At 43.5% G+C, this 16,380-nt stretch overlaps 1 protein-coding gene across 2 annotated transcripts in view; it reads left to right on the forward strand.

Moving 5' to 3' along the window:
• EPG5 (ectopic P-granules autophagy protein 5 homolog) overlaps positions 1-16,380 on the forward strand; it is a 105,851-nt gene that overhangs the window by 11,432 nt on the left and 78,039 nt on the right. Inside the window, exons 2-10 of one of the 2 annotated variants that reach the window (XM_032309070.1) lie at positions 298-1,242; positions 2,494-2,731; positions 4,917-5,053; positions 5,954-6,061; positions 7,165-7,238; positions 9,146-9,251; positions 12,066-12,180; positions 12,815-12,965; positions 16,165-16,320. In XM_032309070.1, coding sequence (XP_032164961.1) covers positions 298-1,242; positions 2,494-2,731; positions 4,917-5,053; positions 5,954-6,061; positions 7,165-7,238; positions 9,146-9,251; positions 12,066-12,180; positions 12,815-12,965; positions 16,165-16,320 — 2,030 coding nt within the window. Of the gene's footprint in view, positions 1-297; positions 1,243-2,493; positions 2,732-4,916; positions 5,054-5,953; positions 6,062-7,164; positions 9,252-12,065; positions 12,181-12,814; positions 12,966-16,164; positions 16,321-16,380 lie in introns of those variants that run through there. The other variant, XM_032309071.1, reaches the window with a different exon arrangement.

The following is a 16,380-nucleotide window of genomic DNA, read 5'->3' on the forward strand; positions in this document are numbered from 1 at the left end:
CAAGTAGGCAGAGAGGCAGGCAGAGAGAGGGGGAAGCAGGCTCCCCACTGAGCAGAAAACCCAATGCGGGGCTTGATCCCGGGACCCTGAGATCATGACCTGAGTTGAAGGCAGAGGCTTTAACCCATTGAGCCACTCAGGCGCCTCGATACACATTACTTATGAAGTTTATTTAGATTCCATTTGCTAATTATAAAATTTAGATTCTTGTATACAATTTAAGAATTCCTTATGTTGAAAGCATTAGTTGTTACTTCAATGTTTTAAATTATTTCACATTATAAATCTCATTTTTAGGAAAAGAAGAAATCAGAAACCCTTCAGAGGGAAGAATCTGATGAAGTCTCCCTTCCAGAACCCTCCAGAGAGCTGGCAATCCCTCCTCCAGCTTGTGAATTCAAAGGAGACTGTCTGAAGGTGTTAACTGATTCCCAGCTCCAGAATGCTGCCTGTGGACAAAACGAGAGTGAAATGTTTGATATACCACTCACCTCCTTAAGTATAAGCAACGAAGAGCCCCTGACATGGAACACAGAGACCCTAAAGGGAGGGGAGGAGGTCAGAGCCTGCGTTGGGGATGATGCGGTGAATCTAAAGGTCAGCCCTGGAGACAGTGTCGGAACCAAAGTAGAAACCCCCAAGAACTGCACAGAAGGAGAGGAAAATCAGTTGGTACTCTGTGGACCTTCCGAACTTAGCTTGCAATCTAATTTTTCTTATACTCAGCCAGAAATGGAAAATTTACAGGCCAGAGAAACTCAGAAAAAGAAAGATGACAAGCAAGCCTTGGGTCTTTCTTCAGAGGTGCTACAAAATGTTGGCTTGCAGAGCTCTTGTGAAGCCAAAGACATTTTTCAGCCACCTAGAGTGAAAAAACTGTATCCTCAGTTGCCAGCCGAAATTGCTGGAGAAGTACCAGCTTCGATGGCAGCAAAACCCTTGTTTCGTAACGAGCGACTCTACCCAGAGCTCCCATCTCAACCAGAACTAGTACCGTTTACTAAAGAACAGCTGAAGATCTTTGAGCCTGGTTCGTGGCTGGAAAATGTTGAGTCGTATTTAGAAGAATTTGACAGCATGGCTCATCAGGACAGGCATGAGTTTTACGAGCTGCTTTTGAACTACTCGCGGTGTCGGAAGCAGCTGCTGCTGGCCGAAGCTGAGCTCCTTGCTCTGACGTCTGATTGCCAAAATGCGAAAAGCCGACTGTGGCACTTTAAGGATGAACAGCTGTCCGTGCAGGTATTTTGGTGTTCTTTAAAGCGTTTTGGCACCTGGGGCATTTGCAGTGGAGCTGCCGTTCTTGTGATGCCATCTAGGTCTGGAGGATGCTTGTACTCACATAGACCCTGTCCTAGCCCAGAGTAGTGTGGTGTAGGAGTCACAAAGTTGGATGCTTGCAGGGGCCATGCAGGTGACCTGAAGGAGTGAAATGGGCTGAGTGGGATGGTGGTCCATGGGTGAGCTCCTTTCTGGCGCACTGGGGGCAGGTGCTCTTGAGTTCTAGCTGATCGTTGCCGTGAGCTTGTGATGGTCCAACATTGCCACATCTTTTCACTTCCTAAGAAGAGCTGGAAGTCAGGATTTCTGTGTGAAGGATCCTGATTTAAGACTGTTGACAACAAAATAGAGAGTAGAGGCCAAACAAGTCATGTTTTCAGGTCAGATTCTGTCTGGGGACCATTTAGTTTGTAACCTTGGGCATAATGCCCGGAACATCCAGATGGGTAGAGAGGGTCAAGGAGAGGCTGATCCATGGAATAAATTTGAGAGCTGAGGAAACAGGAAGGCAATTAGATGTGGCCCTGCGGAGGCCAAGGTGACCCTGTGGAGGCCAAGGGAAGCCACTTCTCAGTGGCCTGGGAAGGTTGGCAAAGAAGAGAAGGCCACTCTTGGCAAGTCTGGCAGTGAGGGGAGGCTGGAGGAGTTATCGAGGAGAAACATGTGGTTTCCCCCATCCTTGATCCTCATTCACTGGGAGACCTTTGTATCTCTCTATGTAGACAGAAAAGAGTCTGTGGTCAGGCGAACATTTGAAAACACTGAAAAAGAGGATAGACTTAGGAACACAGCTGGGGGTGTTAGTATTGGAAAGGAGAGGGGTTTCTTTTGAGCAGAATCAGAGTAATGAGGGTAGGTACAGAGATATTTTGAAGTCCCTTGAAGTTGTGGGGATATCAGCTTGACTTCCATGTTTGTAAAGTTGAAGATAAGATTTTCAGTTGTGAGACACCTAGAAACAAGTTCTATTATTTTCTCCTTACGGTTTCTTTTGTCTTCTTTGACCATGTGATGCCTTGTGATTGACTTTATCCCTCTTGGCTCCTGATTATAGATTTGATTTATTGTTCCTTGTGTGGTAGTATTGCCCCCTCACTATGATTTATAAGCTCTTCGAAGGTGGTACTGAAGCCAATAATACATTGTCTGCCTGATTATGTCACATGTAAAGAGTTAACTGGTTTCCTGTTTTACCCTTTTGTCCACTGTTAGGGTATCTGTGCAGATCAAGTGAAAGTTTCAGGCTATCATCGCTACCAAAGAGTAGAGATGAATGAAAATGCACTGGGGGAGCTAAAGAAGCTATTTGATGCCAAATCTGAGCACCTCCACCAGACCCTCGCTCTGCATTCGTACACCTCTGTGCTCTCAAAGTTGCAAGTGGAGTCTTACATTTATGCCTTACTCAATAGTTCAGCTCTTCTGAGATCTTTAGCAATTCAAGGCCGAGGTATGTGAATCGTGAAAGTCTCTTTTTTGAGGTCTTTGATGAAGAAAGAATGGAGGAGTTGGTTGAATGGGTTGTGTACTCATTGGTATTATAAGGGAACATTTGTGCTAGCTGTTTTACCTTGCCTTCCCCAAAGCGGGATTGAGATCTGCCTTCATAACATCTGTTGGGAGCAGAGCTAGACCTCCCTTCCCTGGGGCTGTCAGTCTGTGCTACTCTGGGAAGCCAAAAAGCTTGCTTTTTATCATTAATGTCCTTTAGTCCCTAATGTCCCTTAGTCCCAATTTATGTGCTTGTTACCAAGTATGAACTCTACTTGGTAAATTTTGATTGTAAAACCCATACTCAGCGTTCTTTTTATCCTGTATCTAGTGCTTTATTTTTGCTTGTCTAGTTTATTGGGCTGTTTTATATAACTTTCATCAGAGGATCTATAATGTTCTGCATTTTTCACTATATTTGGGTTTAAAAAACTGGCTTTAATTGTATGATGTGGTAAATATGAATTAGCTAATTGAATTACGCAGTTTTTATTTCTTGGGGACATATTAGGAGTATTTAAAGTAAAAAATAATCCTGGGTGCCTGGGAGACTCAGTTGGTTAAGCGCCTGAATCCTGATTTCAGTGAAGTGAGATTGAGCCCTGTGTTGAAGTCTGCTTTGGGTGTGGAGCCTGCTTAAGATTCTCTCTCTTCCTCTCCCACTCTCTCTTAAAAAAAAAAAAAAAAAAATCCTTCCCCCTCATTGTTTTCATAACTAACCAAAGAGCTGGGATTATTAGGTCAGAGATCTGCTGATTTTTAAATTAAAAGTGGATTTTGATGAAGTTAATTTTCCCTTATTTTGTAATACTTCACAAAGTTAAATACTTTTTTGGATTACATATTTAGTAGATAGTCAGACTTTTGAGAAAAGTTTTATTTATTTACGTAAACTCTACACCCAACATTGGACTCAAACTCAAAAATCCCAAGATCAAGAGTCACATGCTCTTCAACTGAGCCAGCCAGGAGCCCCAGAATTCAGATTTTTTTTTTTAATTTTTAATTTTTAATTTAATTTTTTTTTATTATTTTTTATATTTAAAAGATTTTATTTATTTATTTGACAGAGAGAAATCACAAGTAGATGGAGAGGCAGGCAGAGAGAGAGAGGGAAGCAGGCTCCCTGCTGAGCAGAGAGCCCGATGCGGGACTCGATCCCAGGACCCCGAGATCATGACCCGAGCCGAAGGCAGCGGCTTAACCCACTGAGCCACCCAGGCGCCCCTAATTTTTTATTTTTTATAAACATATATTTTTATCCCCAAGGGTACAGGTCTGTGAATCACCAGTTTTACACACTTCACAGCACTCACCAAAGCACATACCCTCCCCAATGTCCATAATCCCACCCCCTTCTCGCAACCCCCCTCCCCCCAGCAACCCTTAGTTTGTTTTGTAAGATTAAGAGTCACTTATGGTTTGTCTCCCTCCCAATTCCATCTTGTTTCATTGATTCTTCTCCTACCCACTTAAGCCCCCATGTTGCATCACCACTTCCTCATATCAGGGAGATCATATGATAGTTGTCTTTCTCTGCTTGACTTATTTCGCTAAGCATGATAGAATTCAGATATTTTTTTTTTTTAAAGATTTTATTTATTTATTTGACAGAGAGAGATCACAAGTAGGCAGAGAGGCAGGCAGAGAGAGAGAGGAGGAAGCAGGCTCCCCGCGGAGCAGAAAGCCCGATGCGGGACTCGATCCCAGGACCCTGAGATCATGACCTGAGCCGAAGGCAGCGGCTTAACCCACTGAGCCACCCAGGCGCCCAGAATTCAGATATTTTTGATGCAACTTTTCTTCTTGGATTTTTTTTAAAGATTTTATTTATTTATTTATTTGACAGATAGAGAGATCACAAGTAGGCAGAGTGGGGTTGGTGGGGGAAGCAGGCTCCCCACTGAGCAGAGAGCCCCATGCGGGGCTTGATCCCAGGGCCCTGAGATCATGACCTGAGCTGAAGGCAGAGGCTTTAACCCACTGAGCCACCCAGGCGCCCCTCTTCTTGGATTTTTTTCTGAACTAAATATTTTGAAAAGATTTAATTAATTAATTAATTAATTTATAGATAGAGACACTAAAAATTCTCTCCAAAACTCTGTTTATGTGGGGGCTCATTTAATCCTCTTTTTAATTTATAGCTTATAAACAGACAGAAAGCTTTCCCTCTGACCTCTGTCAACTTAAGGAGTGTATCAGTGTCTTATTCATGTTCACCAGAAGGGTTAATGAAGATACCCAGTTCCATGATGATATTCTTCTCTGGCTGCAGAAATTGGTAAGGGAACAAATACTTGAAGAATTATGCTTTCTGGAGTTTTCTTCAACAGCTTCTTCAGCTAATTCATTTAATGTATTAATTAGTGACTTTTTTTATTCATGACACATGATAAGTTATACTTATCTAGTGTGTCATTAAGCACAAAGTAGAAGTATTTTTCTTTCTGATACACTTTAAATAATCTCAGGCCTTCAGCTTAGGAAGAAATGGAAATGTGGGAAGCATGCTAAATTAAAGACGGGATACATATTTAGAATACAGGTAGCTGATCCAAAACCAATTATATCATTTATTTGTATTATCTTACATTTAGTGTTGTGTTCAGTCATACTTAAAGAACTTAAGAGAGAAAAGGCTGGTGTCAGGATTTGGGAGATCTAAGAAAGATGTTAAGTGTGTTAGAGAAGGAGGCTTGTTTATTTAGTCGTGTTTTCAGTGGGGCTGACTTGGGTGCTTCTTTCAGGTTAATATTAGAGTTCTTGCATATGTGGTAAAGTCCCAAGCATACTTATTTGGATTTGAGAATCTGTTGCAAACTCAGACTAAACTACTTGGCTTGCATGTATTCCCATGTGGCCAGGAATGTGAGTAAGTTGTATTTTGCCAGATAGTGAAAACTGGGTTTGCAGGAAGCTACATATGATGTTTTTATTGTAGTACTCATAGGTTCTTAGGCTTCCATGTGCATCTGTGGTAGAAACTCAACCTTTTAATAGTATATCTTTGGTTATACATATACTATATATATATGTGTGTGTGTGTGTGTGTGTACAGTAGATCTCTGGTTCCTCTTCTGAAAGATTCCTGTATTTAAACATTGGCTAAGTCATTTACTAGAACCCTCGGCACATTTTTCTTCTTACTAGATAGTGAAACTGTATGTCCTTCCCTGTGCAGGTGTCAGTGTTACAAAGAGTTGGCTGTCCTGGAGATCACTTCTTCCTTTTAAACCATATTCTCCGATGTCCAGCTGGTGTTAGTAAGTGGGCTGTTCCTTTCATCCAGGTATGATGATGGTCTTCTGATTTTGAGTGGGATGAGAGAGATTTTGTTAAACATTTTTCCTGAAGAAATTGTTTTTTTCCCTTTAAAAAACTGCTTAAAAATACTGATATTTAAAACAAAATTCTTAAACTATTTTAGTGTATATGTATATGTATTCCTGGGGGTTTTTATGCTGAAACTTCTTGGGCCACCCATCTTGATGAAATAAGATAGAATTGCAGAAGTTCCCCCGTCATCTGGCTTGGTAGATTCAGTAGTATGTAGTTCTGTAGAATTTCTGTGCAAGAAGACACACTGGGACTTTTTTTCCTGGTGATATTCAACACAGCTTCCTAAATTAGTCCCCGCAAGCATCGTTGGTATACACAAAACAGAAACCACGAGCATCTCAAAGTTCTGTAATGCTAGCAGAGATCAGGCTTTTGTGCTCAATGTTCATATAATCACCTTCAGGGGCACCTGGGTGGCTCAGTGGGTTAAAGCCTCTGCTTTCGGCTCAGGTCATGATCTCAGGGTCATGGGATCGAGCCTCACGTCGGGCTCTCTGCTCAGCAGGGAGCCTGCTTCCTCCTCTCTCTCTGCCTGCCTCTCTGCCTACTTGTGATCTCTGTCAAATAAATAAATAAAATCTTAAAAAAAAAAACAAACATGTAATCACCTTCAGTGCTGATTATACGGCTCACAGTTTCTCCGCTCTGCTGCTTGCGTTTGGGTTATTTTGTTACTCACAGCCACCACTCAGATGGGTGGAAGCCAAGTGCATGCCAGGGGCAGCTTCTCCGCGTGACCTTTTCTTTAGTATTTCTCGCAGTGAGAACTCTGAATCTCTTTAGGTAGGAGGAGGATTTTTGGTTTTGTCCAGTATTATGGTTCATCCTATGTGGGTACAGTCGTTGAAGTCAGCTGCTCTGCTCGCTGTGCTCTGTGAGTCCAGCTCAGTCAGGATTGCCAGGGAACCCACGTGCTCTCACTCTTGGGGATTACGTGCCAGTCCCATCTTTGTTTTCATAACTGCTTCCTCTGTCAGAATGCTGGTGAACTGAGATCATGGATACTTGGGTTGTTAGCTTTCTACAGTATGCTTTTTCCTTTTCTGATTTCAGATCAAAGTGTTGAATAACCCATCAGGGGTCTTTCATTTTATGCAGTCCCTTGCCCTGCTAATGTCTCCTGTCAAGTAAGTGCGGAAGAGCTTTATGAAGTAGAAATTGAAATGCTTCTTTCTCCCAAAGATTGGCTTCCTAAACTGCCCAGATCCAAAGATCCGCTAAGGGAAGTGTCAGCATTCCAGAATTTAATATTGCGGATTTTCTTTGGGTTGGATACCCTTTTCTCCCCACATGACCTTATTAACTTCTTATGTATAAACAATTAAGCTTTTTTTGGGTCCCTCTTTTTAGTGGATTTGCCTCTCGTGTCATATATGAAAGGAGCTGTGGAGAGACAAGAAAGTTAATCTTTCCATTAGAAGAAGAGCTGTAGTAGAGAGGGGAAGAGGGCAGAGATCTAAGTGCCCACTTGGGAAGCTGCGATCAGCGTGCTAGCCCCAGGGAGCCTGAAGGGGGGTGGTGGAGCAGTGAGAGAAGATTCTAGGTGTATGTATGACTGGGTTGCAAGAATGGGGGCAGATCTCATTAAGAGAGAAGAGCAGGCAGGGCACTGTCAGTGGAGAGAAGAGGCTATGGCCCAGGGTACAGGTAAGGTGGTGGTGCGGAGGATACGTAGGAGATCAGCTTGGCTGGAGCAGAGACTGCATGGGAGATGGTCATACAGTGGAAGAGCTGCAGCGACTTGGATGATAGAAGGTTTTGACATTAAAACAGAAGAATCTAGATTTGATAAAGTCTGGCCCTGTAGCAGATCAGGGCTTTTGAATAATTGTAAAAAGCATCCAGGAAAGCTAGGATGGACTGAAGGCAGAAGAAGATGTGCTTCTGCTTAATTGAAGAGCATTTAGAGACTTCTGGCTCTCCTGGCTCTGGATCCCAACCCCTTATCAAGAGGACATTTAGGGGGAGAAGGCACTGTCTTGTCTAGATGACCTTGAACAGTGTTATTACCTCCGGCTCTCAGTCCTGGAAAGCCTGTCTGCCCCGGAGCCTGAGTTGGGGTAATGGTGGTGAGAAAGAGAAGGAGGGGAACCTAAAGGTTATCTTCGCAGAAAAGGATTAAGTAGCTGATGAAATAAGGAACTGGTGGGATAGGAGTGGTTCCGAGAGAACTCTGTAGACCTCTGAGCCTGAGTGATTGTGAGGGCATTCATGCCCTAACAGACCAACAGGGACAGAAAGGAGAGCTGTTTTATAAGGAGGAAAGTCTGAGGTCATTGAGGCATACAAGTGGACACACAGGATTGGAGCTCCTTGGGTTGAAAGGGCAGCGGTGTGCTGGAAGTCATGGGAGAAAGTTCCTATAACAGGAAGGAATGGGCGAATTTTTCAGGAGCAGGCTGAAGGGGAAGGAACAGGGGCCTGAAAACCATGTTGTAGTCTAAGAGAAGAAATTTCTCTGGTTATACCTGCTTCTCAGGTCTAGCCAACACCTTGTGAAATCTGGTTGGCAGGAATTCTCTCTAGTTCTCTCTGCCTGGATACAAGGGGCTTCTCTAACACGTGGTAGATAGGATTTTGACTTAAAAATGGTTTTGCCTTTAGAGGTACTCTTTTCCCCTAAACAAACTTCTGAATTATCTGCAGATTATCTTTTTATATTCAGTAAAGCTGATGAGATCAGATACTACATGTTCCTCAAGTCGTGTACTGGCACCAGTTTGTAAGCCTGGTTGGAGGTGAGGTCCCTCAGCAGTCCGTATGTATTGAGGTCCTGGCATGTGGGAGCTGGGCCAGCATTATGGCTTCTCTGCAATTACTTGTCACTACTAATCCAGGATCCTCGAGGTCTGCACACCAAAATTAGGTTTTAGCCGCCTTGAGTTCTCGCCAGTTCTTATTTGTTTAGTAGTTTAAACCATGTGATGATTGGGTGGCCGGCTGAATCTTCTGCGGGGTTGAGTAGATGATCCAGAGTGCATGTGTGTGGGCTTTCTGTGTTCATGTGATTGGCGTGATCTCCCTTGTCCTTCAGAAATCGAGCGGAATTCCTGTGCCATATGAAGCCCAGTGAGCAGAAGCCATCCTCCTCGGGGCCTGCATCCGGGACGTGGACGCTAGTAGATGAGGGAGGAGAAGAGGTAACTTGTCGTGTCTGCATCATTTTCATTAATCATTGTCGAGCTCCTCGTATGTGCCACGCATTGTTCTAAGCACTTGTCACATGGTCTCTCCTTGACTTCTGTGACAGCCCCATGAGGGCAGGTACTGGTGTGAGAAAACCGAGGTGCAGGGGGCGAAAGAGTTTTCCCAGCAGGTAACATGAGTCTGTATAGTAAAGAGCTGGAGCTTATCAAGCTCTTCCCTTAATTCTTACAAATAATTCTTATCCATATGGTCTCATTTGTAAGGTATAAGATGGTTCTTTATTCTTTGTGAGAACATAGTGATCCAGATCCAATTTCCCAAGATAGTACTTGTTGATTTTTCTTTCTGCTGTACAGAGGGTTAGTGTATCTGTCAGGAATTTTCCCTCCAGCTAGTTACCTGCCCACGTGCTTTTTTATGGTCCACATCCTGATTTGATGTACTGTCAAGGTGGCCAGGGACCAGATTTACTAAGTCTTCTTTTTATTTTTTTTTTAAATAATGTCTTTTTTTTTTTTTTTTTTTTTTAAGATTATATTCATTAGAGAGAGAGAGAGATAGAGAGGGAGCACAAGCAGGGGGAGTGGGAGAAGGAGAAGCAGGCTTCCTATTGAGTGGGGAGTCCCATGCAGGGCTCCATCCCCAGATCTGGGGATCATGACCTGAGCTGAGGACAGACTCCCAATGACTGAGTCACCCAGGCATCCCAAGACTTCTTCTTTTTCTTTTTCTTTTTTTAATTTTTAATTTATTTTTTTAAGATTTTATTTATTTATTTGACAGACCGAGATCACAAGTAGGCAGAGAGGCAGGCAGAGAGAGAGAGAGAGAGACACGGAAGCAGGCTCCCTGCTGAGCAGGGAGCCCGATGCAGGGCTCAATCCCAGGACCCTGGGATCATGACCTGAGCCTAAGGCAGAGGCTTTAACCCACCGAGCCACCCAGGCACCCCAAGTCTCCTTCTTTTTATTTTTTATTTTTATTTATTTTTTTTTTAAAGATTTTATTTATTTACTTGACACAGAGAGAGAGATCATAAGTAGGCAGAGCGTCAGGCAGAGACAGAGGAGAAGCAGGCTCCCTGCTGAGCAGAGAGCCCGACGCAGGGCTCGATCCCAGGACGCTGAGATCATATCTGAGCCGAAGGCAGAGACTTTAACCCACTGAGCCACCCAGGTGCCCCAAGACTCCTTCTTTTTAAAAGAAGTTGACAGTTTGCAGCAGACAGTTCTCACAATGAATGACATCCGTGGCAGCCATGGGAATCATGTCTGTGTGTTTACCCAAGTGCTCATTCAGGACTGGGTGGCTGCTTTACACTCATTTTCCTCTTCAGACATCTCTGCTAGAGACTCAGCAGTCACCTTGAAGAGAGTTTCTCAGAAACTGGTGCTTTAAATTGTATTTAAAGATTGTGGTGAAATATCCCCCCCCCCCCCCCCCCCCCCCCCCGCCACGAGAGTGTTATCCTCTGAGAGAGAAGTCTTTTCTCTGGAAGGTTTCCTTTCTCCCAGAGACAGGTGATGGCTGGGGACCCTGCAGTGGTGCCTGGCCCCTGGATAGTCCTTACTGACTGTTGAGTGAATTCAAGAACCTGGGGAGTAGGTGAGAATGTTGAGAGTGCTGTTGACTCAGAAGGCTGCAGGAAGGAAAGTGCTCTCAGTTTTTCACATTAGTGGTTCCTTGATATTGGCTCTATATTAGAACCAACTGGGCAGGGCGCCTGGGTGGCTCAATCATTGGGCGTCTGCCTTCAGCTCAGGTCATGATCCAGGGGTCCTGGGATCGAGTCCCACATCGGACTCCCTGTTCAGTGGGAAGCCTGCTTTTCCCTCTCTCACTCACCCTGCTTGTGTTCCCTCTCTTGTTGTCTCTCTCTGTCAAGTAAATAAATAAAAATCTTAAAAAAAAAAAAAAAAAAAAAAAGGAACAAACGGGGGCAACTTAGAAATCTTGCCCAGGCCCACACCCAGACATCCAGATGTGTAAAAGCCTCCCAGGTGATTCTGATGTAGAACCAGAGTTGGGAGCTACTGCTCTAAGTAGAGTTTCTAAGGCTTGTCTGTAAGCCATTTAGGACTGAAAATGGGTCAGGGGTTGTGGGGGGGAAGAGTGGCTTGGGAGGTTATCAATGAATGCATTAGTCCCTTGTTGAAATTGAGGTGGTATATTCTTCAGGATGTCTGGATCTTTTTACAGCATTCCCTTTTGAATGTAGCATATTTTAGGACACAAATCAACTTGTTTTCTAAGATGACTTTAGTGCTTGGTATTAAACAAAAACCCTAAAGGTTTCCCCTATATAATCTGTATGTATGGCCTGTTATTCTCTCCTGCTTTAGCAGCACTAACTGGCAACAGAGCTTCAGTAGCTATAGCAAATGCAGATTACTTTGCCATAAGGCAGTGTATACTACAGTAGGCCTTGATTTGGGGGCAACAGACTTGTAGCTAAAGTAACTTGGCCTGAATATGTGGTTCTTAAATTCATGTTGTCAAAGCACTGAGCTTTTATAGTAAGATTTTCCACTCTTGAGGAATTTTTTATTTAATCTTCTTTGGAATGGACGTTTAATGAGGGCCGTTTCAGCCATGGAAGAATGGGTATGACCCAGATGCACATATAATTGTGCTTGCGATTTCGGGGGATTTACAGCCCATCTGTAGAGCTGATAGTAGGAGAAGTCCACGAAGACACATGGACCACGATGTAAGACTTGTATCTGTGATAATTTAGCTCTTGTAACTCTAGACCCTGATGTCTTCTGATCCAATCAGCTGACATGATTTTGCATCTTTCCCCTTAGGATGAAGATCCTGAGACTAGTTGGCTTCTCCTTAATGAGGATGACTTGGTTATCCTTTTATCCCAGTTTCCATTTCATGAACTCTTTCAGCATCTTCTTGGGTTTAAAGCAAAAGGTAGACTGATTTCTTTTTTCGTGTGGTAAATGGGACTGTGGCAAGCTCATTCCAGGAGCTCAACATCCAGCCTTCCAACTTGGGCAGGTTCCTGATCCAGGTTCCTGGGTGCCTGGCCATCCCGTGCAGACATGGTTGCATCATATCTCAGTGCGATTTCCTTCCTTTCTCTTGTGTTTGTAATTTCCCACCTAGTGCTGAGATGCAGAAAGGTCAGCTAGCTTGCACATTGCCCAGCTTTTCTTTTTTTAAGATTGTATTTATTTATTTGAGGGGGTGGGGGGCAGGAGCAGGAAGGAGGGAGGGGCAGAGGGAGAAGCACACTCTCCACTGAGCAGGGAGCCCAATGTGGGGCTTGATCCCAGGACCCAGAGACCATGACCTAAACAGAAGGCAGATGGTTTAACCAGTGAGCCATGCAGGTGCCCCCTACGTCTCCAGCTTTAATATATTGCTTTCATTTTACACTTTGTCTCAGGTTCCCTATGTCATGTTGACAGAGAAGCCAGAGCAATGGGATTGTTGAGTTTTCTCGCCTTTGGCTTTGTTTCCTCACTGAGGTGTTTATATCTGTGTCCTTCATTGTTTTTTGATAGTAGTTGTAATTCCTCCCTTTTCTCCAATTATCTTCTAGGTGATTATTCACCTGAAACAACAAGACCTCAAGAGATGATGAAAATTTTTGCCTTTGCTAACTCACTAGTGGAGCTTCTGGCTGTGGGGTTAGAAACCTTTAACAGGGCACGCTACAGGCAGTTTGTGAAGCGAATTGGTTATATGATCAGGTAATATTGCTGTTGCTACATCTGTTTCTGTTTGCCTTTGCCTGGATCAGGCATACATACTGTGTGAAATTGAGATGATGGACATCTCAGTGTACGATTTGGGTCTGATTTATCATAAAAGTAAGAATTTTTTTTACCATCTAGCAGATGGGAAGTCTATAAATGCTTCCAGTCAGAATATTTGGTTAATTATTTCAAATTTAACTGGTTTGTTAGGTAACTTGTTTGTTCTTGGAGTCAAGGTTCTCAAAGTAGTTGCTGGGTTGAACTTGGCCAGAGAAACTCAACTCAGTCATGGAAAATGAAGCCTCTCTGAAGCCTCTCTCCTTTCCCTTTGCTCCCTGTGTTCTTCCACCTCCTCACTCTTACCTGGGAATTGTCACTTAGCTGCGGAGGATTGGCAGTAGCTCTTTCATGTCATTGCTTTCCTTTTACTTCTCTTATATATTCTTATTCTGATTTTCTGTTAAATGCCATTTAAAGAAAGTTGCAGAGACTTCTGTCATTGGCCCCTCTTTTGAACTGCGGAAAGCGTTATCATTTATTTAATTGAAAAATGGGTTTATGCTTTTATGATCAAGTATGAATAAATTTTGAGAACATGTACTGCTTTTTATTGAATTAATTTTGTATCCTCTTTTCTGCATTATTAATTTTTCTGTCTTTACTGTCATTCCCTGTAGCACATCAGTATGCTGTTGTTGATTCCAACTTCCCTTACTCCAAAAAAGCCTCTAAAACCTCTCCCCCTCCTCAGTGATGTTTCCCAAACAAAATGGATTTTAATTATTTGTTTATTTATTTCCATATGCTTTGTAAAGCCAGGTAAATGGTTGTAGGATGCCCTGCAAGGCTGTGACTTTGAAGGTCTTTAAAAGCCTTTAGTAGAGGGTACTGAAAACAAGAGACAGTGGAGGGAAGGATGGTTGGTGACTTGGAGAGTAATTTCTTTAAACCTAAAAGCCCCTGTACTCATTATTAGAAGTTCAGACGTTCATTTTCTGATTGAGCTCGGTGGATAAGGTAAAGCCTGTCCTTTTGTTCGTTTATGTGATGTAGGATTGAGTGCCCACTACGTGCCAATGATATACTTTCTTGGTTTTTTTTGTTTGTTTTGTTTTGTTTTTTTTACCTTCTCGTTTTATTCTCCCAATAACTCTGTAGGAAAGACATTGTTATTCCTGCTTTAAGGTCGGTATTCATTCTATAATATTTCTGTGTAAATACTTACAGTTGATTATTATAGTGTATTATGACCTCTCTTTGTCTTCCATCTACTTATTTTTCTTTGTATCTATTGCACATTCTTCTCACACCTTCCAGTTGTAGAACTGTTTTCTACAAGGTCCCTTTCTTCAGGTCATCTATTGGTTCCAGGTTTTTCCCTCCATTCTTGCTTGAATTCTCCACAGTCAGGCTCTCCCCACACCCCACCCCTGGACCCCCTAGACAGCTCTTAAGAATGAAGGCCACTAATGAACTTGGTTCTACTGAGCCAGTGGCCAGTTCTGAGTCTTCTCCCTTACATTTTTCCCATAGTTGACATAGCTTTCTCAGAGTCGCTTACTTTCTCCTTTAAACATTTTCTTTGGGGTGCCTGGGTGGCTCAGTGGGTAAAGCCTCTGCCTTTGGCTCAGGTCATGATCTCAGGGTCCTGGGGTCGAGCCCCACATCGGGCTCTTTGCTCAGCAGGGAACCTGCTTACCCCTCTCTGCCTGCCTCTCTGCCTACTTGTGATCTCTCTCTCTCTCAAATAAATAAATAAAATCTTTAAAAAGAAAACAGACATTTTCTTTGCTTGGTTTCCAGGATCCCATATTTTGGTTTCTCCTCCATTTCCCTAGCTTCTCATTTTCTGCCTCCTTGGTTGTTTCACCCTCACTCTCAAACTTCTTGATGTTGGACTGCCCCAGGACTCGGTTCCTGGACCTTTTCTCTCCATCAAAACTTGCTCTTCGGACTTCATCCATTCTCATGTCTTTAAATGTCATCAAAGTACTACGACGGTTCTCAGAGTTCTATTTCTAGCTCGTGCCTCTCTCTTAAGCCTGTAAGCGCAGCTGCCAACTCAGCACCTCCCCTTGGATGACTCACAGACATTGTAATTTAATACACCCAGTGGACCTCCCCGGTCTCCTCCTTGGCCTTTCTGTCTTCAGTAAGTGGCAACTTTATTCTTCTGGTTGCTCAGGCTAGAGTACTTGGTGTCATCCCCGTCTTTTTATACCCCACATCCAGTGTGACAGCCGATTCTGTCATCTCTACCTTCAAAACACTGGCATCAAATCTAAGATGCCACCAGTTCTGAAGATGCATTTTGTGTGCCTCTAAGAAAAAATGCTACAGAAGTATGGCACGTTACCAGTTTAGGACATATTCCATTTTGCAGGGATTATAGTGTGAAAGATGTGCATCCTTTTAAACTAATGAAACCTGCGGTTTTCAGAATCCAGCCGCTTCTCCCCAAGTTCACTGCTGCCACCCTAGTTCATTCTCACATATTTCTCCCGAATTACAAATATCATTGTTAATAGCCTCCTGACTCGTCTTCCTGCTTTTGCCCTTGCTCTACCCTCGGCTTATTCACGCAACAGCCAGTGTTCCCCGTAAGTGGTGAGTCAGGAGCTCATGTCATTCGTCTGCTCCCAGTTTCAGTCAGAATAAAAGCCAAAGGGTTTGTAGTGGCCTGGTCTCCTGTCACTTTTCTGATTTCGTCTCCAGCCAGTCTCCTGCCCATTTACCTTGCTTTCACACACTGGCTACCTTGCTGTACCTCCAACATCCTGAATATGCCTTGGAGCCCTCTCACTGGTTGTTCCTTCTACCCGGATGCTCTTCCCTTAGATACCCCTGTCTTTACTCACACGCCCTCTTCGGTGAGGCCTTTCCTGCTCCCAGCCAACCTCCTTACTCTGGACAACTCCAGAGAAACTTTAGTCCCCTCTCCTACTTATTTTCATTGTCACTTATGACCATTGGACAGATTATACTTTTCCCTTTACTTTGTTGTCTATTTGCCTCCGCTAAATGTAAGCCGCGTGAGGGTGGGGTTTCCCCTCCCGCTGACTATCTTTAGACCTTGAAGGTAGCAGCTGTTCCATGATATGTACTGGGCAAATTAGTGCTTCCAATGTAATATGAAGGTGCCAGGATTGAGTACATGAATGAAAAGTGCTGTATTGCCTTTCCTCCCGTTCAGGATGACCCTTGGTTATGTGAGTGACCATTGGGCACAGTTTGTGAGCCACAGCCGAGGCTTGGGTTTGGCCCAGCAGCCCTACTCCGTGGAGAAACTACAGGTTGAATTTGATGAACTGTTTCTGAGAGCTGTCCTGCATGTGCTGAAAGCCAAAAGGTAAGACATGTGATGATGATTGTTGAGAAATGGCTCCTGGGCTCGCGAGGAAGATTGGTG

This window comes from Mustela erminea, chromosome 13, assembly GCF_009829155.1.
Source record: "Mustela erminea isolate mMusErm1 chromosome 13, mMusErm1.Pri, whole genome shotgun sequence".
In the NCBI taxonomy this organism is placed as follows: Eukaryota; Metazoa; Chordata; class Mammalia; order Carnivora; family Mustelidae; genus Mustela; species Mustela erminea.